Source organism: Delphinapterus leucas, chromosome 1 (assembly GCF_059928025.1).
Source record: "Delphinapterus leucas isolate spDelLeu-1000000601 "Yukka" chromosome 1, BTC_Dleu_Yukka2, whole genome shotgun sequence".
Taxonomy (NCBI): Eukaryota; Metazoa; Chordata; class Mammalia; order Artiodactyla; family Monodontidae; genus Delphinapterus; species Delphinapterus leucas.
The window spans coordinates 39,245,835-39,269,934 of record NC_143129.1 but is presented as its reverse complement, the minus strand read 5'-3'; the positions used below and the strand labels follow the sequence as shown (position 1 = coordinate 39,269,934).

Here is a 24,100-nt window from a genome sequence, read left to right as displayed (position 1 = left end):
GATGCCACCTGTGCCTTATGAAAACCTAATCACCACCATCTCCCCCAAGACAAGCTCACTCATGGGAAAGCCCAGTTGAGCAGCTCTTACTCAAGCAGCATTCATTCTTCCAGTGAACAAAGTGTTCCGTTCTGTTTCTCTGCAAAGGCCATGTTTCCTTTCCCATTATCTACCACATCGGCACACAAGCCTGCCACAAAAGATTTCTTCTTTCTTTTTGTTATTTTCACGGTCCCCTTTATTTATGAGTGGTTGTTTTTTCTTGGCTTTGGCTCCTTTTCGAAAGGGCAGGAGAGCAAGGGGAGGAGAACAGTTTCATAGTCTTTGATTTCATCTAAAATGCTCATCAAACAATCCCCAAAGCAGCCAGCCTGCACCCCAGTCTGCCTGGGACTCCAACTTCCAGCACCAGCACCCTTTGGAAACTGAGGCAGAAAAGAGCTAGATCTGACGAAGGGGTGGCATATGATATGATTCTGGGAGGAATCTTGACATCTGGAGCCCCCAATGGTAATAATAATAAAATAACAATGGTGACATTCAAAGTATTTAACAACTGAATGATGGGCACTAACCAGTGAGATAGGACTCTTGGGACAATCAGATGAGCTGGCAGATGCCAGACACACACTACTGGTTGCCACTCTGGTGTGCACCCCTCTGATCATAGCTGACATTTTCTGAGCACTGTTTGAGTCACTTTAATCGATCTTCACCATAACCATCTGAGGTAGACAATATTATGATCTCCATTTTACAGATGGAGAAACTGAGGCGCAGAGGTGATCTGAGCCCGGGCCGTCTAGCATCAGAATCCACCTCTCAACCAGACATCAGGACTCGGGCACACAATAAGCTAAGGGTACGGATAGGCATTAGCTCTTTGTAATACTTTCCCCGGCCCTGTGAAATAGTTACTGTTACCTGTTTTACCGATGAGGACACAAAGGCTTAAGGAGGCTAAGCTACTGCCAGTGAGTGGTGAGCAGGACACTGACCCAGAGACTGGGTGTCGAGTCCCTTCTTTCAAGCACTGGATTACACTGGCTTCTCTTGCACTTGTTTGAGGTCCCAAGAGCCATGGAAAATCATCACCTGGAGCCTGAATCACCTGCCCCTCAACCCCAATCTCTGCTGGCCGTCTGCTGCTCTCATGATGCGGGGTCAAGGGACCCAAGCAGGTCCTAGCTCAGTTGATGTTAGAAAAGTCAAAGGCAAACGCCACGTGCAGACATCAAATGACTCAACGCCAGGGTCCTAACATAGCATCCTCCAAGTGAGTTCAGGGCAGCACTGGAGGGCGCAGGGCTGCCCCAGTCCCTGAGCTCCCTAAGCTATCACCTCTTCTTTGTTTCCTGGCCATCCTTCCTTGGCCTCTACCCCGACACCTCCACTCCCTCTCCCTTAGCTTCTCACCAACAGCAGCGAGCAGAGCTGTGCACTTCACAGACACCCCCAACATATGTGCCTAACTATTATTGCAGTCATCTTATTTTCTTATCAGTTTTTTTCTGACTCTGAAAGGAATGTGTACTCATTGTAGAAAAGCTGCAAATTTAGAATAACATAAAGAAGACAAAAAGAAATTAAAGTCACTTCCCATTAATCCAGAGGTGGTAACTGATAACAATTTGGCCTCTTTCCATCAATTATTTTTCCTGTGTGTCGTTTTCTTCTTCATCATTCAGCTCATAAGCAAGCTTTTGCACTATTCCCCCCCCACACACACACTTAATAGTGTATCAGGGGAAGTTTTCATGTTACTAAAAAATGGAAATTATTTAAAATTCTTTAGGGAATTCCCTGGCGGTCCAGTGGTCAGGGCTCCTCGCTCTCACTGCCGAGGGCCCAGGTTGGATCCCTGGTCAGGGAACTAAAATCCCACAAGCCGCACAGCCAAAAAAAAGAAAAAGAAAAAAAGAAAGAAAAGAAAATTCTTCATGAAGTCATTTGTAATGGTTGCCCATCTCTTCAGTGGCTGTACCATAATTTACTTTATCCAATGCCCATGGTTAAAACAATCCAACTCTTTAAATCTCATATTACTGAAACCTCCTCTTCACCCACAAGGTCATCTACCCTCCAGATACTTCTGGTGGGCCAGAGCCATTCTGCTCCTATGACAGATGGGAAGGAAAGGGCCCTGACAAACAGCAGACAGAGCAAGGTAGCAGAAGGACCTCACCTGCCTCTTTTTTTTTTTTTTTTAAATTTTTAATCGAAGTATAGTTGATTTACAATGTTGTGTTAGTTTCGGGTGTACAGCAAAGTGATTCAGTTATACATATATATATTCTTTTTTAGATTCTTTTCCCTTATAGGTTATTACAAAATATTGAGTATAGTTCTCTGTGCTATACAGTAGGTCCTTGTTGGTTATCTATTTTATATTTAGTAGTGTGTATATGTTAATCCGAACTCCTAATTTATACCCCCTCCCCTCACCTGCCTCCTCTTGATGGGACAAGTATGTAGCAAAAGGAGTACAGGATGGAATATGGAGGCTGTGACAGAGGCCCGGAAGCGTGGGCCCAGGGCCTGACTGCTTCTGCAATGGGGAGGACACGTCTCAGAGTTTCTCGGGGCCTGACTTCCCCATAAAAAGTTGGAGAACCACAATAAGATGCCACTTCACACCCATTATGATGGCTATTGCTTTTAAGAAAAGAAAAAGCAAAAAGAAGTGTTGGCAAGGATGCAGACAATTGCTGGTGGGAATGTGAAACGATATAGCTGCTGTGGAAAACAATATGGTGGTTTCTCAAAAACTGAAACATAGAATAACCATATGATCCAGCAATTCCCCTTCTGGGTGTTACCCAAAGGAGGGAAAGCAGGACCTTGAAGGGATGTTGCACACCCGTGCTCATACAGCATTATTCACAATAGCCAAAAGGTGGAAACAACCCCAGTGCCTGTGGAGGAATGAATGGATAAAATAAAATGTGGTAAACATATACAACAGGATATTATCAGCCTTAAGGAGGAAGCAAATTCTGGCACACGCTACAATATGGATGAACCTTGAAAACATTACGCTAAGTGAAGTAAGCCTAAGTGAAATAATCAAAAGACTAATATTTCTTGATTCTGCTTATATGAGGTACTTAACAGTTCAATTTATAGAGACAGAAAGTAAAATAGAGGTTACTAGGGGCTGGGGAGAGGCGCAAAGGGGGAGTTATTGTTTAATGGATACAGAGTTTTAGTTTGGGATGACACAAACTTCTGGAGATGGACAGTGGTGACAGTTGCACAGTGTAAATGTACTTAATGCCTCCAAACTGTACAATTAAAAATGATTAAAATGGTAAATTTCATTATTGTATAGGCTACCACAAAAAAGAAGATGGAGAACATGAAAGTGCTAATAATTTACACCTTCATGGCACCTTTAATCTTGCAGACAGGCAGAGGTGAGAGCATAACACAGACTCACAGGCTGGGGACTCATGTCCGGCCAGGGGTCAGGGAGCGCGCAGGCTGGAGGCTAGCTGCCTTTAGAGAACCCCTTGCTCACCAAGCCATAATTAACGTAACTAATTGAAGTGTCTAAAAAGGCCAGAGCCAGACAGTGCCAGACCCGCCCCACCAGCTAGGCCTTCCTTTCAGTGCCTCCCTCACCTCTAGGAACAATGAAAGGCTTTTACCTGCCATGCAGAGACAGGTGTATTCAGGATTCCTCAGCAGGGAGAGAAAGGGATCTGGGGGGAGGAAGATGCGGATAGAGGAAGAGATTTTGCTCACTTCCTCTAAGTCAGTTCCTTGGCTTTCCCGGAAATCTTTGCCTCAATTGTCCTTCTTAGGGTGGCAGTTTCAAGGAAAGCACTGGGCTGACGCCTGGTTTCCAGAACAGCTCTCTCCCCACCTCCCCACCCCCGACTTGCTGAACAACACTGGGCAGTTCCTCTACAGCTCTGTACCTCCTTGAGGTCCATTTGGGGAGGACAGAGGGACGATAATCCAAACAAATAGTCTAAAGAAGAAGGTCTGGGGCTTCCCTGGTGGCGCAGTGGTTGAGAGTCCGCCTGCCGATGCAGGGGACGCGGTTTCGTGCCCCGGTCCGGGAGGATCCCACATGCCACGGAGCGGCTGGGTCCATGAGCCATGGCCGCTGAGCCTGCGCGTCCGGAGCCTGTGCTCCGCAACGGGAGAGGCCACAGCAGTGAGAGGCCCGCGTACCGCAAAAAAAAAAAAAAAAAAAAAAAAAAGAATAAGGTCTGAGCTAACAGAGGGGGTGACTGGGGTGGGGCCACCTGGGGAGAGAAGGAGGGAAAGGAGAAGCCTTCCCAGTTTCCAGAGTCATCCACTTATTGCACAGGTGCTGGTTTCTGTGGGCCACTCGAATCATCCTTTTCCTCTTCAATGAATGACAGGCTGGGACCAAAGTCCCATCCTGCCCTAAGGTTCATTTGATATTTCCGTTTTCTATTACTGGTACCTTTACCGGTAAAAACTATCCCAGTTCCCACTTACCCAAGAACACATCCCAGCGTTTCCAGTATCTAAGAGCTGTCTGTGCTCCATGGCCTGATTAAGAGTTCAGGCCACGCTGATGGCCTTCTACTGCAAGAGAACCTTAGGGATTTTCTATGGAAACTGAAAAAAGCCACTGGCATCTCTGTCCATCTTTGTCCAAAGAAGAAGAGAGATGAGCGTCCCCTCCCCTGCTCTTGCCTCCCTAGGCCCTCCCTCTGCCCGCACAGGGCCATTAAAGCTGCTCTGCTTCCCTTCCCCCACAGCCTGTCGCCCTGACCCAGGGGGTGAGGGTCAATGATGGGGTCACTGGAGGCGCCCAGCTCAAAACCAGCTCCTTCGCTTAGGAAGGAATTTAACCCTCTCCCTCCTGGCTCATGACTATCCACCTAGCAGATCTACGGGTATGGAGGGAAAAAGTTATTGCAGAGAGGATCACACAGACCCACGTGATAATTCTGAGTGCACAGTGGAAGTGAGCCCTGGATTTGGAGGCAGAAGGTCTGAGTTTGAGCCCTACCTCTGCCACAAAATCAAGGTGCAATCCTGGGAAAGTCTTAATTCTCTGAGCCTCAGTTTTCCTATCTGTAAATTGGGAGTCAAAATACACCCCACCAGATTGCTTGGAGCCTCAGCATAGTGATTTTCTAAATGTCAAAGCACTTAATACACTTGATGGTTTAGAAAGCCCCATATAAGTATAAGGGATTTGGACGCCTGTAACTCGCTGTGGGGCCTGAGACACACCACCCAACCTTGCAAGGTCCCAGTTTTTCCATTTGCACATGGGATGAATTATTACTTCTTCTCTCGGAGATAAAATTTTAAGCTGGGGGGGGGGTTCCAAGGTCTTTGATGTTGCAAAAATATAAGTGCTGCTAAGCCCCTGGTTTCTACCCTCAGGCTGCAGCCCAAATCAGCAGAAGGATCGTGACAGCACCTGCCATTTTTCGAGCGAGCACAACAAGCTAAGCGCCTCACAGGTATTTTTGGCAGCAATAAAACCCATTTTATAGTTGAAGCATCTGAAGCTAAGGGGTGGAAGCAAAATCCCACTGAAGGTCCACCTGACTCCAAGTCCAAAACCACAGCACAAGGACCTTGGAGAAAAGGCTGCTTCCCCGCAGGCACTTCCAACCCAATTAGCCCTCTCGGCTTTGGAGCTGGGTGCCGGGGGACAGCCTCCACTTCCTGCTGGGTTCCTGCAGGCAGCTCCCAAGGGCCCAGAGTCCAAAGGTTAGTTAAAGGCTGTCTATTACTATGAATTATTAAAATTCACCAGCAGCTGGGTTTGGTGAATGTGGTGGTTTCATGCTTCCAAGCGATCCCAACTTATACGTGAATTTCACCAGTTTTGCAAAAATCCATTCTACTTGATGTAGAACTGTCCCCTTAGTGACCGGTTTAAGGGACAACACTGGGCAAAGGACAAAAGGCAGTGCACTCTGAGCCATATCATTTCTTCTGTACCCGGCAACACCCTGCCTGCAGCTAGTGTGTGACAGAGTTCACCCCCTTTTCTGGGCCGCTCCCCAGCGCCAGCAGAGCGGCGTCCACACACTGGGGTCCACGCCCCGGCCCACCTCCATCCCACACCCCCACCCCTGCTCCAAGCTCCTGGAACACTTGGGGCAGCAGCTCATTCCCTTGTTTCCTTGAGTGCATGGGTCACTCCCGTAACAGAATAACCACAGCAATAATTACAGCAGCCAATGCCTGGATAAGACACACCCCCTGTGCCAGACACTGTCTGAACACTTTCCATATAACCCTTTTTATTTAATCCTCTCAGTACCAGGTATGACTGTCAGCAGCATTTTACAGTTCTGGACGCTGAAGCACAGATTAGTTAAGTAACTTGGCCAGGGTCACACAGCACATTTGTGTGCCACATCTGAAGGAAGAATACAGTGGGAGGCTGAGAGAGGTGTCATAGCCGACAAAGTCTGCACCCACCACACTCTGGAGAGGTGCTCCTCCCCCTTTCCCAAATCCACAGAGGTCGTGCTCATGACCCAAGGGAGGAGCTGCCCCACATCCACACAGGCCCCAGGAGAGCCGCACTGTCCCACCCCAGCACAAGGGCCAACAGCCACCACCACAGTGGCCACGATACTAATACCAGCTCCCACTCACTGGAGTCTCCTATACTGCAGGCCCCGAACTAAGCACTGTAATATATGCATCACTTCACTGAATCCTTTTAACCTTGGGAAGTAGGTATTAACCTTTTCCCACTTTGTAGGTGAAAAAACTAGGCTCTAAGAAAGTTCTAGTATTTGCCAGAAATCTCACAGCTCAGAAGCAGCAGAGCCAGGACTCAAACTGGGATCTGTCTGACTCCACCTTGTACCTAGCCTCCGAAACCAAGCCCATGGAGACAGAAACGACTCCAGCAGTCCTGGTGCCCGGGCCAACTCAGCTGAAAGGGCTTGTTCCCACAATGCAGCTATTTCCCGTGATCCTGTCTCACCTCCCCAGACAGATTACAGCTTCCCTGTGGGCAGGGTCTGGTCTCCTCCCCGCCACCACCACCACCCAGTGCCTTCACATAATAAGGAATTGGTAGAGCTTATTCATCCCTGAATACCTTATTTCTTAAAACTATATATCAAACCACTGCCTTTAAAAAAGACATCCAGAGATTAATATTGATCAATCCTGAACAAAGTAAGTTTGCTCATTCATCGAGGAATGGCACATCCCAGGAAAGTTGGCCACACTCACTCACTTGAGCCCCTGTGGGACCAAAGCCGGGGTGAGTGTGGGTCAGGGCAGACCAGGAAAAGGGACCTCCCCTCCGCAGGCTGCCAGGCTTGGCCTCACACCCTGGGAAGCCGCAGCCCTGCAGGGGAAGGGAAGTTGTCTGATTACCAGATGGTTCAGCACGACCTGACGGCAGCAAAAATGTCTTTGAATGGAAAGAAAAAGCACAGGGCTCTGTTGGAAGTTTGTTGCAGAATAATGAGACAGAAGTTTCAGCCTGAATGAGTGAGCCACCCATTCTGAAAGTTCTCTGAGACACTCTCTGGTTCCTCGCTGTCAACAAAGTCCTAGCTCCTTGGCCTGCATTCAAGGCTCCCTCTGACTTTGGAGGTCTCTTCCTAACTGAACTATAAGCTAACGCCCCCCGCCCCCCTTTCTACCGCAGCAGGGCTCCTTAGCCTCTCGGCTGGTAGCTTAGTCCCCGTTGTTCCTTACAGCACCTGGCACAGAGAAGCCCTACTAATATTTGTCTTAGCAAGACACAGGGGTTGCTAATGGGGCCCCGAGTCTGGTGCTGGGCCCAGAGTACATGCTCCATACACACCTAATGAACTTATCCATGCCAGATCAAATCTCAGAGTTCATCCTTTCATGAACTCCTGGCAAGAGCCTTGAGCTGGCCGGGCAAGAGGATGTCAACCCATAGAACAGAGGACAAGGAACCCGTCTCAGGACTGAGTGGCTGTCAGCTGTGTGAGGATAATAATAAGATAATAGTCCAATCCTCACAGCTGGAAACCAGGCCCATTCTCTCACTGCCCAACATCCCTCTCCCCCACTACCCAACCCATTACATTCTCTGCCCTGGCTCTTTCCAGAGTCCCACAAAAGCTTCTTATCCTTCCAGCGAGTCTGCCCTTCAACAACCATCCAACGGCACCAAGCTTGGGGACATAGCTGGGATGCGAGAAACAGCCACTTGAGTGGTTCGCTCTCCCCGAAGCAGCATGGGCTCCCCCCAGCCATGAAGCAGAGGCCCGGGGATCAGGCACCACCGCCCCTAACCCTGAGAAGCCCTCCACCGACCAAAGTTCTCTGCCCTTTGGCACCTTGGCCCCCTGGGGGACGCTGACCCCTTGAAGAATGGCTAATGTAGCTACTTCCAGTCAAAGCCAAACAGTTGGGAGGGGAATGAGGGGAAATCAAGGGAAGAATGAAACCAACTTACAGGAGGAGTGGATGGAGGAAGGGGGCTTGCTTCCAGGAATGGGGACTGGTGATGAGTCCAGGGAAGCGTGGAGGCCAGCCTGGTGGAGGGGGCGCCACGGGTGCTGCTCCTGTCCTCTCCATTGTCTTCCGGGACCCCACACAACAACCTGCACACACAGAGCCCAGGTGCCCGCAGAGCTCTATCTACTGCCCCGATCCCACAGCCGCCGAGCTACATTCCACCAGCTCAGCTCTTTTGCAGAGAGGGGGTTGTTTTGCTTGTGCACCATTCTTTCCACAAGGGTGGTCATCTTGCCCACTCCCCCTCTTCTGGGGTCTTCTCCCACACAGCTGCTCTCCTTTTCTCTGTAGGGTTCTTCCCAAGCCCTGCCGTCTTGAGAAACTCTACAGTGACTCTGCTCTGAGAGTCACTGCCCTGACCCCATTTCACAGAAAGCAATCTGCAGCCCAAGCCTCAGTGAGCATGATGTGGGAGGGGAGCTCACCCCACTTACTGAAGCCATTTGGGTTCACACGGGGAGGCCACGCCATCCCCACACAGGACTGGGCTCAAGCTGGCCCCGTGCTAAAGCTGCCCCTGGTACAGGCCGAGGCACCGAACGGTCGATCATAAAAGTGTTGACCTGGTTGTCTTTCCTGTCCAGCCTCTTGCCATGGCCCTGCGAGTCTCCCCCCAACAGTGGAGAACAGAATGTGCTTGGCTGCAGACCTGGTCAACATAAATTGCTATTAACAGGCTCTCGATCTGAAAAACAAAATAATAGAAGGCCTGGCCCTTTCTTTCTGCTCCTCTCATCCCCACCACTATTTCCTGCAAGGCCAAGAAGAGAAAGAAATGCCTCCTTTGGCCACAGTCAGGAGAGAAATCTACTCCTCAGAGGCTCACTTCTCCCCATCAACCTCGTCCTTCACGGGCACAAAAGCTGGGCACCAAGGAGCCTGAACAGGGTTATGTCTTTGTTTTCCAAGGTTCCTGCCTGTCTCTAATCTCGATTTATCCTGAGATTTATTGAGCACCTGCTAAGTGCCAAGCTCTGTGCACCTGCCTTTGAAGGTGCCCTGAGCCACATTCATAGGTGAGAGGGCCGCTGGGGAGCGGCAGGGAGGCCAGGCCTGTGTGTTCAGTGGCAGGGGCCACCCTCTGTGCTCACCCCAGGGAGGGTGATCAATAGCAGGGCTGACCTAAAGCTGACCCTCTGTGTCATCTCGCCCCCCCCCCCCGCCCCTATCACCTGCCCTCTGTGAGGGGGATGGGGAGAACAGAATAGAGGTGAGGCCAGACAAGAATAAAAAGCCAGGAGCAGCCATCTTTGAAAAGAACAACAGTAGAAGGCAAATCCGCTTAGGGATAGATTACAAAATTGTGTTCAGTGTATTCGTTATATGCAAATTATATGTAAACATGTGCATGGCCCTTGGAAAATTCCAAGTGTCACTGCTGCTCTTTCTGCCTCTGTCTTACTCAGGTAGTTTCCAGGGCTACCTAGGAAGCTATCTGACCACCTGGCCAGGAGACCCCAGAGTACTGTCCCAGCCCCATCTTCCTGAATCAGCTTCTCTCCCTGACCTCACCTCACCCTGAAGCCACTGGAGAAACGTGAGTACAGAGGAAGAAGAGAAAATGGGGTCATGCCCACGATGGGCACAGCCAAGGTAGCAAATGAGGGAGGAGAGGAGGATGGTGGCCCCGCCAAGGCAAACACCCTTCCAGGTCTGGACCCGGGATGGGCTCCCTGCAACTGTCAGGAGACCCAACGGACTCCAGGCATTCCTCGATGCCCCTAGCCCGTCCCATCACCAGTTCCTCAAAACCAATGGCAGCATGCCAGGGCAGGAGACCAGGGGACCCTACAGCAGGATCCTGGAGTGGGTTCCCTCCTGTGCTGCTGCGTGGTCAGACATGTCATGTGGATCAGCCTCATCCCTTCAGACGCACAGTCAGTGTGGAGCTACGAGGCCCCACCACCCTGTCTCTAAATCTCAATTTCCTCATCCACAAAATGGGGGGCTAGGGGCTTCCCTGGTGGCGCAGTGGTTGAGAGTCTGCCTGCCGATGCAGGGGACACGGGTTCGTTCCCTGGTCCGGGAAGATCCCACGTGCCGCGGAGCGGCTGGGCCCGTGAGCCATGGCCGCTGAGTCTGTGCGTCCGGAGCCTGTGCTCTGCAGCGGGAGAGGCCACAACAGTGAGGCCCATGTACCGCAAAAAAAAAAAAAAAAAGGGGGGGGCTAGATACTCTCTGTCCTCTGACAAGGTTTCACGAGGCACCCCTGAGATGAGCTACGTGGAGGGAAGCGCACTGTGGACGGCACCACCAGGTACACACGAGGGAGTGTGACTAAGTGTCTGACTCCACATCTGGATTTTGAAACTGCAACAAAAATTACTAGGGTAGCTGTCATCGTCCTCATCTGACTCTACTGCCACAGCAACACAGCATTCTTGTTTTATCCCAGGAGGGGTCCAAATGGTCCTCCCCAAGTTGCGGATGGGAAAAGCAAGGTTCTAAGAGGTGAAGTGACAGGCCTGAGCACACACAGTCCAGACCAGGGCCTTGGTCTCCTCTGGTGCCCACTGGCCTCTACTGCCCATCGGCCCTTCAAATACCAGCACAGCAATTGTTAGAGGAACCCTGGAGGGCTTCACCCCTGTGGGAAAGGCAGGATGTGGAGCCCCACTGCCTGCTGCAGAGGGAGCAGCACCTGGGCTGGACCACCGGAGGTCAGCTCCCTCCACTCAGTCCAGCAGGACCAGCTGGTGCCCTGGGAAGGCTGCCAGCTGATCCTTTTGGTCCTGGGTCTTGGGCCTGACTGATCTACCCAGGAAATGGGCAGCCTGGCCCATTACCAGTTTGAAAATCATGGAAGGAAGTAGACAGACCACTGTTTCCCCCTTACAGATAGAGACCAAGGCCCAGAAAGGTTTATGGCATCGGCAAGACAACACAGAGAGTAATCCTAACAGCTCCCGTTTACTGGGCAAATGCTATGTATCTAGAAACTTTCCTCCAATCCCAACCATAACTCTGCCAGAGGGGAGAAGCCATGACCCCAATTTATGCAGCTCAAAGAAATTAGGTAAATGGCCCAACATCAAGATTCAAAATACAAAAGCTTCGAATCCAGAAATTTCTGACTCTAAGACCCCATGGTGTTTTCACCAAACCATCCTGCTTCTCTATAAGCTGAAGAATATTCCAGCGTTAGACTGAGTGATTCATAATGTATTGGTGTGGGGAGGAGGAAGAAAGATACCGAGTGACGACCAAAGTTGGCACCTGACCCTGGAACAGACTAGGGATGAGCCCAAACCCCCTGCCGCTCAGGCCCTTTGCAGCCCAGCCCAGTCACCCTCCAGCTGTCGGGCTCACAGACCCTAATGCAGGTGCAAACAGGCGCCTTCACACCTCAGGGCTGCAGCTCACATGGTGCCCCTGCCTGGAAGGCCCTTCCTACATTCCTGATCAGAAAACTCCTATACCTCACTCAAAGCCCAGTTCAAATGTTGCCCCTCCTTTATGAATCACTCCCTAATAATCCTAGAAGAGTTGATTGTTCCTCCAGGGCATTGCAGAGCCCTTGACATCCCTAGTCTCTAGCACTTGACTGGACTGCAATTATTTGTTTACCTGTCTGCTTCCTGCACTCTGGCAAGATTTGAGTCCCTGATACTCTCTCAGGGACAAGGACAATCACGGAACAATAACGGCCTTCTCTTATGTATCCCTTACTATATACAAGAGGCATCTCTTCACACATTTAACCTACATAACAGTCCCATGAGGCAGCGGCTAATATCACCCCTATGTTACAGACGAGGAAACTGAGACACGGGGGGTTAAGTTACCTGCCCAAGACCATACAGGCAGTCTGGCTCCAGTCCATCTGTCTGTGCGGGTACTACGCTATTCTTCCTTGCCTCTCCATCCCTAGTACAGTGCCTGGCACATGGCAGGTGTTCAGTAAAGGTCTGTTTCGTTAAGGGCTATGGAGGGAAGAGGGTGTTGCTGCACCCCAGCCAACTCCACCCCAAATCCCACCTGGAATCCCTTGGCCCAGGTCTCCCTACTTCTTGCCCCACCTTCCATCACTCCTGACATTTGCTACTTCTTTCTTCTAAAAAGCTCCAGGTCCTTTTCCTGTCTCCCATCCATTTCTTCCTTGGGTGCCCCAGCAGCGGTGAGGGTCTTTCTGTCTTTCCGGTGGGAAACTGAGACCCCCAAAGGCCTCATGGCCAGTGGATCTGTTCAGAGGCAGGTACCCTGCCTCCAGGGCTAGTGCCTTGTAAGGACTGGTTTTACCTCTGCCTCAAGCAAGAAAAAATAAGCACCGAGATGCAGGGGCGTCTGGAGGTCAGCACCTGCCCTTCCCTCATTCCCAGCACCCCCTGGCTGACCTGGCCACTGGTCTCGAGGCAGGGCCTGAGAGAGGGGGGAGGGGGCTGCTCCCTGGGGCCGGGGAGGAGGAGACAAGAGGCCCTTTGTTTCTGCAATGCTCCTGAGACACCTGTTCTCCCTCCTGCCTGCCTGCGGCCTCCCTCCCTCCGAGCCAGCCTGTGTGAGGCCTTGTTTATCCTGCAGCCCTGGCAGCCAGACCCAGACTGCTCCCAGCGTGGGGCTCGGCAGCCCCTGCCAGCACCTGCCTGGTCCTGGAAGCCCCAGAGGCTGCCAGCCAAGCACAATTACCCCGCTGTTGACACAGTTGTTGATTTTCGGGAGGGCAGGGAGGGACAGGAGGGGAGGAGAGAAGCAGCAAAGGCATTTAACGCCAGCCTGGCTAATTTGCAGTTGGCCCTAGCAATCCTGCACCTCATCCCCGCCCCCCGACTCCCACCGCAGCTGCCTGGGAGAGGTTTGGGCTTCCAATCCCTGGGTCACTTGGGCCACACACCACAGGCAGCCCCCGCACAGCCCATGTTTATTCGTGCACCCCAAAACCCATGCTCCCCCATGCTGCCATACACAATTCATAGTTGAACAAGGCTGTCAGGAGCCCCTAGCCACCCTGTCTTTGAGTGCCCACCAATCACCCTCCCCCGCAAAGTCATGATGCCCCAGGGTCCTTGGTGAGGGACAGGACCATTGGATATGCCCTTGGAGACCCAGGTGGGGGCCCTGGAAAACATGGGGGGCATCTGTCCTTACAACATTCTCTTCTCTCTGACACGCTCTTGACAAGCTATCTCCTCCTCACCCTCCAGGTCATTTTGTTTCCTCTTACAGGGAGCCTCTCCTGATGGCCCAAATCCGGTTGTGGTGCCCCTCCCTGATGCTTTGATGCTCCACAGCCCTCCCCCACACCTCCCTACCTTCACTTTTGTCAGTGAATATCTAATCCTTATCTTCCTCAAAACTGTGTAAGGGCTGCACTGGTCTCTCAGCCCCAGGGGACAGGGCACAGCTTGGAGGCAGGCGCTCCCCTCCTACCTGCTGAGTGGATGGGCAATGGAACAGCCCCCTCAGGCCCAAACACCTACCCCACCTCCACCCCAGGTTCCCACTTTGACAGTCCCCCCTTGGATTGATAAGGCCTGGTGGCCAGTTAAAAGAGCTTCAAGAGTTACCTGTTAACTTGCCACCAGCACATGAATTTAGATTGGTAAATCCGATTAGCCGGTCACCTCTTCAGAGATCAAAGAGCAGGATCTTGAAGGACAAGGGATGAGTGAGTGTGATGATGGGAAGGGGAGAGAGGAAGGCAGGGACATAAAGAAGACCCAGTGGGTCGCAGGCCAGCAAAGGTGCCTGGGGGAGGGGTCACCGTCGGGGGAGGCAGGACCCTGCCCTCCTCCGCACCTGCCTGCCCCATCTGAGAACTTCTAAACCCAGCCAGCCTTCACTCAGGAGTCAGGAGGTTCGCTGCGCCTGTGGCCAGTTATCCAAACAGGGCTCTGACTCCACAAGGAGGGTGGTCAAACTCTCCAGACCCTCTCTAAACTGCCCAATGCACCCATACCCTCGCTCACACACAAGCCCGCTCCTCAGTTCTGATTCCCCAAAATCCAGGTCAATCAACACCTAGAAAGGGGTAACAAATAGCCAAAAATCACCTCCAAATTGGGGGTCTCATGCTGAGGAATATGGACCTAAGGCCAGGCAGAGCTGGTAGAAGAGAAAGGAACTCACTTTGTGGAAACCACAGGGACCTGATGCTCTGAACCAGTTCCAAAAGGGCCAGCATGTACAGCTGTGCAGACTGTGCACTGCACAACTCCAAGAACCCCATTCACCCAGACTTGTATACTTATTTCAACTTGACAGTCACGTCCATCCCTTGACTTCCTCAAATGCCAAAGAGAAAGCTCTTCTGCTACCTACCTCTACCTCAGGCAAGATGTGACAGATCCCCTTTCTCTGTTCTCTGCCCTGTTTCCTGGCTCTGGTACCTGTGACAGCTGAGCCCTTCACCCGGACTAAGAGGAGAGGCCTCCCTCTCCCTGCCCCACCAGCCCCAGCTAGAGAACCCCACTGAGTCTCCAGAGCTCTTCCCAGACCCACTCCACCCTCACCCCGGCTCGGTGCGGGGCGGGGTGACTGCAGTCCCATGCTCACAATGACACAGTGGGAGGAGACTGTATCTCTGTAGAGAGGGAAAGGAGGGTGGAGGGTGATCACCCACTGCCCCGCCCTCACCAGGTGGAATGGAATTGAACCCCCAATCTGTGTGAGGCACCAGAGGCTCTGGAGAACTGAAGCTCAGGGAGGAGGGATGAAAGGAGGCCTCGCTCTGCTCTGCGGGCCTCCCCAGCAGCGCCCCGGCCAGGCTCTCTCTCTGCCTCCCAGTCCGCTCTCCCCTTGCCTTCCTGACATTGGTCTAATGTCCCCACTGTCCCCTGGGGGCTCTTAGAGGCACAGCCTTGTCCCCTGGGGTCCAGCAGGGGTTGATCAAGGTCTTCAGGGTGTAGGACCCGCCTGGCCACTTACACACACTTACACGCATATACCCTCCCTCTCCACCGGCCACGGAGAGGGGAGCCAGGCAGCCAGAGAAATGTCAGGGGCTGGAGGGGCCCCTCCCCTCTGCTTTCAACAGCTCCCTATTCACTCCCCACTCTCCTCTCCCCACTGGCCTCGGACAGCCTGGTTGTACCTGCACACAGGCTTCCTTCCAGTCCCTCTCCAATAACCTTTTATTCGTCCATCCCTCCTCACCCCACCCCACCCCACCCTTCGAGGGACAAGCCAGGAACCAAAGCCTCAAAGGAATGGGTGAATGACTTTAGGCTCCTTCAGTAGGGCTGTGTTTCAGTAGGAGCAAGGTTTCCAGAGCTTCACACCTCACACTGAGACAGGAAACTCCTCACCCTCCACTCTGGGCTGCACCGGACCTGTCTTGTGTGGCCAGGCAGGAGTTAATTGTTTTGAGTCAGCGTGAGGGCAGCTTAAACCAAAGCTCACTCCCCTTCCTGCCTCCCCCCAGGTGCCAGAGCCAATGTAGGAGGCCTCTGGGCCCAGTCCCTGGACAGCCCACCTCAGCCCAGAGCCCCACTCCCAGAGCCCACCGGGGGGATCCACAGGCCTTACTCAATGGTCATCCTGAAAAGGTATCGGTCCAGTGTCACAGGCCTTCTTATCATATTCCAACTATTGCCCCTCCTGCCAGGGACCCCTCTTTCTGCAGAATATTCTACTGTTTGGTGAAGCCTTGACTCCCAGTCTTCCAGAGAAGAAACACTGACTACTTTGTCTGTTTCCCTGTCTGGCAATTCTACATATATTTTAAATCCCTTCCATCCTGATTACAAAAGTAATACACATTGTTGTACTACTTTTGGAAACTACAGAAAATAGGAATTAGAAAATAGAAGCCGCAATTAAAACAGAAGTCAACAGAGGGTGGAGGTCTGGGGTAGGCCACCCCCAGCCACTAGAGCTGTGGATGGGTCTGCTTGGCTTGCTATACCCCTGGACTCTAACTGGCCACCCACCAACGTCTTGGACTTGTAAAGAAATCCCCCCACCCTGGCTGCTCCTTCAAATGCCTGGACCTGGGTCCCCATGGTACCCGCCTCTGCCCTCACTCAGCACAGGGCCTGCGATTGGAGCGGGGCACCTCCAGCCCTGCCAAGGAGCAGGACCCAGCCCTGAGGCTCCTACCCGCTTTGTGGGGGGAGGGGAGGGGATGGGGACCAAGGCCCTCTGGGAACTAGTTCCCACCCCATCCTGTTCCACAGGCTGCACATTCCATTCTGAGTCAAGCAGGGGGTGGGGACTGGGGGAGGTAAGGCTGAGGGGAGGAGAACAGTCTGGCCTCCTCTGGGGCGAATCCCCCAGGGAGCTCCAGGCCTGGCAGGGATTACAGACCCAAACCACCAGGGGAGAAGGGAGCCTGAGTGTTTCTGCCCCATCTGTGGCCCCTTCCCTTCAAGCCAAAACACTGACACTGTACCTCGGACATGTCCCCAGAAGACACAGAGGGACAAGATGGGGAGTAACACTAAACCCTCCCCCCCAACCTGGCCACAATCCCTAGGGCTGCTTATGGGGCTTTGTGCCAAGGCCATTTAAATGCTAAGGCCACTGATGAGGGGAGGGGAGTCTGTTGTGTGTATCAAGAGAACTGAATTGAGATTTGATGGCATGTGTCAGGCTTCCCTGAGTGACCAAATGAGCCTGGGTAATCATGCTATTTAAGAAAAACGGTGGCAGCTAGAGATACTGTCCCCACTTCTTCCTGTCTCTCCTCTACCCCCCAACACACCCCTCCCCCATAAAAACACTCCTGGCTGGGATCTTCAACCTTTGGGTACAAATCTCAGTCCCTGCTGCTCTCCTGTCTTGCCCTCATGTGCACACTCTGAGATGCTGGGCCACATATACCACATCCTGAGCCATGCCCAGGCCTTGGATTCACCCACTGATGACCTTGGGAGCAGGCAGGGGAAACCCCAGCCACTTCCTCCTCACCTCACAGCCTCTCAGAGTTCTGACCACTGTCACTCTGGACAGAAACCTGCTCCTAGGAGAGCCACAAGGGCCTTCACCATCATAAGGCTTGAGCAGGTCCAGTCTCAGGGGTCTCTGGCTAGGCCCATGGATGTAACAGGCACTCAAGCGGAAGTGAATGCCCCATCCACCCTACTCCACCCCTCTCTTAGGAGGGAATTACCATATCACTGCTTCTTAGAGAAAGTATTTGAATTTTTAAAAAGAACAGAGTCACTCCTGATCAGAGAAGCTGGCAGAGGCTGAAGGTGGCCCTGCTGAGATGGCCTGTAACAAATCTCCTAACTGAGTCTTCCCAAGGAGCTGGAAGGAGGACCAAGGAAGGGGCAGTCACCCAAATAAGGGGTTCTTCGTCACCCAGCCAAAGAACCCCATCCAGGGCATGCCTTCCTGCTTGGGAGTGGGGAGATAGGGAGATGACAGGAGATATGAAAGCAACCCTCCATGGGTCCTGGTCCCCCGCGTGGTGACAGGCACTGTTACAGCCTTCCTGGCTAACATATCCAGGTTCCAGGAAGAGGACTAGCAAAGGGTGAGGACTGCAGCGAGTTCAGGCAGGAGTGAGCCCTCTTAAGCAAACACAGAGCACAAAAATAATTGCCATTCAAAGCACGATTTACTGTGGGCCTGGCCAGGCCTTCCCAGCACAGAGCCCTTTTCAAACACTCAGCTTCACCCCTGAATAAGGCTGGGGAAGGGGGCGTGCGGGCACAGCTGCATTTGAATTCCACTTTTTCCAGTGGCATCAGCTTCCTGGTGACCTACTCAGGGAGCTGCCCAATAAGGGCCAATCTCAAAAGGCACCCCCAGAGAAGAGAAAACCTGTGTAGAATCAGGTGTCAGGCCCTCAAGGACAGGAACACCTAGATCCTCTGGAGGAGCAGGCCTCGCTCAAGCAAACACTTGTCTGGCAACAGCAAACCCAGACCCTTATCATTCATGGAGCACTGCTGCAGACTTAATCAGACGTGAGCCTCCCAAATTCTAAGAGGTAAGTATTGCTGTTGCCCCATTTCATAGATGGGGAAATGGAGGCTCAGAGATGTTATGTGATGAACATCTCTCCTGGCTCTAAATCCTTCGTATTGTATATATCATGTTGCCCTGAATCTGCCAATTATCATAGTAGCAAAATGTTCAGGATGGGGCTCTCCCTATTAGGAGGAAAGATGGAAATAAGGATGTGAATAAAACTCAAGACATTTCCAAAGCCAAGGCAGCACTAGAAATTGTCTGTCACCATTACTGATCCCAGCATTCCTGACTACAAAATCTGAGCTGGGGGTGGAATGCCCTCTCTAGGCAAGAGCAGTGCATCGTGTTAGGCAACGGTGTGCTAGTGAGACCCATTGGCTCTACCTCCAGAATGATCTCCCATTGGCCCGCCTTATCCAAGTCATCATCTCAACTCAAATGAGCCTCCTGCCCAGCCTCTCTTCTTCCATTCCTGCTCCCCTTCAAACTATGCTTTATGTAGTAGCCGGAGCAATGTCTCTTTTTCACATCTTTCCCCACTTATAAAAGTAATTCATGACAATTGAAGAAGATTGGAAAAATCAACAGAAGATAAAGGAGAAAATAAAAATCACCCATACGTCCAGTGTCCAGAATTAACCTCTGTAAACACTGAGGCAGCCATCTAGTCTTCCATCTATGTAGGTGCGTGATGGACGTGCATGTACATACCATTATCTTTACAAAATTGGTACTATGATAACAGTTTTAGATTTTTTAAAAAACTTTTTATTATATACATTTTCCAGGCTTAAGCTATTCTTTTTTAACTATGGTTTCTGGTTTGGGGTTTTTTTTTTTTTTGCATAGTTGATACATGCACATGGTACTACATTTGGAAAGGACAAAAGAATCTACACTGAAAACACCATCTTCATCCCATCCCTCAGCCACCATTTCCCTCCCCTGGGGCAACTCTGATTACCAAATAAGCTGGGTTTTTTTCTTGTGTACCAAATAATCTTTTAAAATCATAAAGCAGATCATGTCACTCCCCTCCTTAAAACTCTCCAATGGCTTCCCATGGCCCTGGCCGTAAAATCCAGGCTCCTAACTAGGTCCCGTGTGACCAGGCTCTGGCCCTCCTGGCTTCTCCAGTCTCCCTCTCCAGCCCCACTGTTACTGCCAACCCTGTTCTGGCTGCGGGGATTTTTCTTTTGCTGTTCCCTCTGTCTGGAATCCCCTTCCTTCAGGTCTTTGTGCAGCTGTCTCCTTCTCACCCTTCAGGCCTGGACTGAGCTAGTCTCTCTCCAGGTCAGGTTTCACTGGCCTCACCATCTAGGACCTCCCCTGCCTGTCCCCACACATACACTGTCTATCACATCACCGTGTCATATTTCTGAAAATCACATAGGATCTAATATTGTCTTGGTTACTTATTTCAAGTTATTTATTGCCGGTCTCCTCCCTCTAGAAAGAAGGCTCTCTGAAGGCAGGCACACTACCTGTCTTGGTCACCCTTGAAGCCCTGCTGGCCTAGCACAGGGCCTGGCACATAATAGGAGCTCAACAAATTTCTGTTAAAGGGATGAATGAGGGTGACTGCAATGCTGGTTCTCATCACTGAGAGCCTACTTGCAGGATCTCCAAGCTCCAAGAACCAATCTCCTGGCCATCCTCTCCCATGACTGGTGATGGGGTTAGAGGGTCAGAGAAGAGAGAGAGAGGAGTCCATTGTCCAAGGCAGTGTGGGTGGGCAGCAGCTAACTGCTCTTCCTCACTGTCACACAGCTTACCCCTTACTTGTGTTGTGCATTTGCAGGGTCCAGAATCAGACAAGAAGCTTATGGCAAACCCAAATTCCTAGTAAACACTCCAACTGCAAGTTGAAAGTTGAAGGTGAAACTTTTGCCCCTTACTTACCCCAAATCCCACATCCAGTCTGCCCAGGCAGCTGCGATATTCCAGGTTCCCAAGTGAGCCCCGGCAGCAGGCAACACAGATGCCACCTCGGGAGCAGAGCTCCCCCTGGAACATCCTCAGCCCATCCCACCCGATTCTTCCCCAGGGCTGCAGACACTGGGGCTCCTCTCAGCCCCAGAGACACAAATGCGCATCCAATCCTGAGCCAGCAGCCCAGGTCAGGACACTCTTGGGGATATGCTTCCTTCCTGGGGCCTGATTTCCACTGAGAACACTACAGTTGGGCCAAGATTTATTTTTAAGAATGAGGAAAAGGAGGGAATAAAATGCCTTTCACAAAAGTTGTAAAGGGAGGGAGGGAGGGAAGAAGAGAGGAAGGAGAAAAAGAAAAAAAAAAACGACTTCACAAGGTGGAACTATGCAAGGAGTAGGGAGGTGCTAAAATCAGGAAAGGGTGGGAAGAAGTGTGAGGTTTCTTCCTTCCCAAAAGTGGACAATTATTATAATTGATTAAATGAGCACAACCCCAAAATGCTCTTCTGGGGTCTGTACAAAGTCAGCTAAGTAATAATGGCAATAACAGGTCACATTTCTCCAGCACTTACTATGTGCCAGGTACTGTTGTATGAGCTTCACTTTATTAAGACAACCCCATGAAGTGAGCACTGTTCATATTAAACCCATTTTACAGATGAGCAAGCAGATACAGAGCAGTAAGATTAAACTTCTCAAGACCATGTCTCCAGTGGCAGTATCTGGGATCCAACTCCAGAGCCCTGTCTCTTAACCTCTAAGCTAGGCTTGCAATGGTCCAACTACCATCCTGGCATTCATACCTTCCAAACCAGTATCCCTTAACGGATCATTAGATGCCAGTTTCAAAGATGTGTGCATAACTCTGACCATTTTGCATAGGGGAAAATCTGGAAAAGTTAAGGGACTCGCCCAAGCTCACACTGTCCATAGATGGGAAATTAGGACCAAAGTATGCTGAACCCCAGCACCTCGAGCGCCACTCCCCAAGTAGAAAGCAGGGTCTCTGGAAACTCCGCCCAGAGCAGCAGCATCTTCTCTGGCTGTCTTTCGCCAGACCCCTTCAAGCGCCAGCGCCAAGGCGCCCTGCCCGGAAATTCCCAGAGTCAAAGCAAACTTCCCAGGAAAACTCCTCGGCTTCCTCCTAGCCCTTGTCACGGAGGCGGCTGCCAAGAGCGCCGCTGGAGTCCTTGCAGCTGCCGTCGGCCCTCCAGGGCTGGAGGCCGCCGCTCGTGCGCTCGGGGTCCTCCCGGAAAGGTCCAGGGCTGAAGTTCAAAATTCACTTCCCGCCCAGGCCCAGCTCGCGGCTCCGCCCGGGACTCTCCGGGAACCCCCACGTCTCTTGCCCTCCCCAGCTCCAGTTAAGTAATGGAGCACTTCCAGACTGGAAGACCAGGCGGGCAGATGGGAGAATCCCGCGGGCGATCCCTGCGCGTCTGGGGACTGGAAGCAGCCGGCGCGCACGTGTGTGTGTACATGTACGTGTGTGTGTGTGTACATGTACGTGTGCGTGTGTGTGTGTTTACGCACAGAACGCGCGGGGTGGGAAAACAATGGCGAGCCGCTGGTAACAGGGCGACTAGCCCCCCTTCCCACCTCCGTACCTCCCTACCCCCAGGCACATTTGCTTTTGCACAGAGACAGGGATGAAAAGATTCACCTCCGACATCCAAAGGCAGGAGGTGGAGGAGTGGTAAGAAGAAGGCTAGGGTGGGAGGAGAGAGGGGGGTGAAACTGGAGCAGCCGGAGCAGAAAACAAACAGGATGCAGCGCCCGGCTGGTCCGCTGGGAAACGAACCTGGAAGGGTGAGAGGGGCTGCGTGGCTGGCCCCCGGCACCCCACACAACCAGGGCGGGGGTAGATCCGCGCCTCGGTGCGGGCACCGGAGCCCCAAGCCGGACGCGCACTGGTCGCCTCGGCTTCCCGCTGGGAAATCCTTGAACTGGGCGCACAGACGGGCTGGTGAGAAAGACCTAGTGCCCCCGGCCGGTGGGCGAGAAGCGGCCGTGGGGGGGTGGGGGCACCCCAAGCCCGGCTCCTGTGGTGCGCACACAGAAACAGACACCCACGGCCTTACCAGGCTGCCACCTCTCTCCACAAGGAGCCGGGTCTGCCCGCGAACAGACGCCACCGCCGGAGTAGTGAGGGGTAGGTGGGGGTCCGTTCCTTTTTAAAAAACTTTGCAAAGGATGGAAACTCGCAGAGAAGAGAGCCGGCGTGTGCCCAGAAACGCGAGGTCGCGAGTGTCAAAACTTCGGAGGGCTGGAGAGGGGGGCGCGGCGGCGCGCTCTGGGCACGGAGGGGGCGCACTTACTACTCAGCCGGGCGCTGGGCTCGCGGCTCTCGGCTCCGCGCTCCTGCTACTCCTCCGTCCGGGTCCTCGCGGCTGGCAGCCTGGGCTTCCCGCTCACATGCCCCGGCGACGCTACGAACGGGCGCGCTGGGCTGGGGCGGCTGGGCTGGGAGGAGGCACGCCCCCAGCCGTCGGCCGGGGAGTCGCTCGGGACTCGTGGCGACCCCGGGTCCGCACCCCACTACTGGCCGCCGTCCGGGGCGAAGAGCTCGGTTCCGGCCGGGCGGCGCCCTCCGCCGAGCCAGGTCGCTCTCTGCACTTTGCCCTCTGCCCTCAGCTCGCGGCCGTCTCCCTGCCTTCCGCGGTACTGCTCCCTGACTCGCCGGTTGCTGCGCCGGCCCGCCCGGCTCTCCCGCTCCGCGCTCAGAGCCTCGGCTCGGTCCCAAATCAGGGCCTCGGAGGCTGACCGCTGCGCCCCAGGTTCAGACCCGGACTCGCAGCTCCGGGGCCGGGGTTCCAGGACCCGCACTCATACAGTTAAGTTCCAAGCCGGGACTGGGTGCAGGGCGCTCGTTGCTCGCTGCTGCGAGGCGACTCCACAGCCTCAGAGGAGAAAGAGGGAGGGAGACAGAGAGCGGGCCGGGGGAGGAGGAGGGAGGAGGAGGGAGGAAGGGTGGGGAGATGGAGAAGGAGGGAGGGACAGAGAGCTCCCTCCTCCTCCCTGCAGCCAGGTCCCTCCAGGCATCGACAGCCGGAATCCTCTGTTGGAAAGGAAAGAGCTGAGGTTCCTGGGCGGCGGAGATGGGTGGAAGTGGAGTGAGGGGATGGAAGGAATAGAAGAAAGAGGTAGATTCTGCCCACTCTCACTGCCCAGGTATGAGGTCGTTATAGAGGATCTTCGCTCCTTAGAGCAAGACCCAAGAAGTTGTCAATCCAACTCCCAGTCTCCTAACCCCTCCAGACAGATAACCTGGATTTAGGGTTTCTTAAAAACCGTTTCAGAACCTCCCTTAGGAACCTGATCCCACCTGCAGCTAGACTGCTTCCTGATGTGTCAGACCACTCCCTAGTCCTGTCATTTTGCACTCTCTCCGGTCTTTTATTTTCTTCCCTGACCTGTTCGTTATGGCAGGGGGTGCGGGGGTGGGATTCCTTTAAATCAATGTATTTATTAAATGGCTATGCCTGGCCCAGGATGAATGAGAAATGCGCTGCCCTTTCTGGAAGGAGACGGGTAGTGAACACGTGATTAGTGAAGTGGGAGAGTGCTGATGAGATCAGCCAGGCACGTGGGGCGCGGAGACCATCGAGAGCACTAGGGTCTGGGACAGAGATCAGAGTCTTCTTGGGGGAGGTGTCATCTGAACTGCATCTTGGAAAGTAGAGCAGATTAAAGGCGTGGCAATCCTGGATCTGCAAATAACACTGTGCCCACAGTGCAGGGGGCCAGCATCTCAGCAGGTGATGGTCAGCCAGGCTCTAAGACTTCCTGAGGCTTTGGATTTCATCATTCCCCACCACCTTCCTTGGCTAAGTTGTCT

At 52.7% G+C, this 24,100-nt stretch overlaps 1 protein-coding gene across 4 annotated transcripts in view; it reads right to left on the bottom strand.

The window, feature by feature from the left end:
• SOX13 (SRY-box transcription factor 13) overlaps positions 1–23,206 on the bottom strand; it is a 44,829-nt gene extending 21,623 nt beyond the window's left edge. The window contains exon 1 of one of the 4 annotated variants that reach the window (XM_089908312.1): positions 22,581–23,206. Coding sequence is in view for 1 of the 4 variants with exons in the window: in XM_089908318.1 (XP_089764444.1) it covers positions 8,411–8,532 (122 nt within the window). In the remaining 3 variants the exon portion in view is untranslated. Of the gene's footprint in view, positions 1–8,410; positions 15,543–22,580 lie in introns of those variants that run through there. The other 3 variants (XM_022593719.3, XM_089908316.1, XM_089908318.1) reach the window with 3 other exon arrangements.
• Positions 23,207–24,100: the final 894 nt, after the last annotated feature.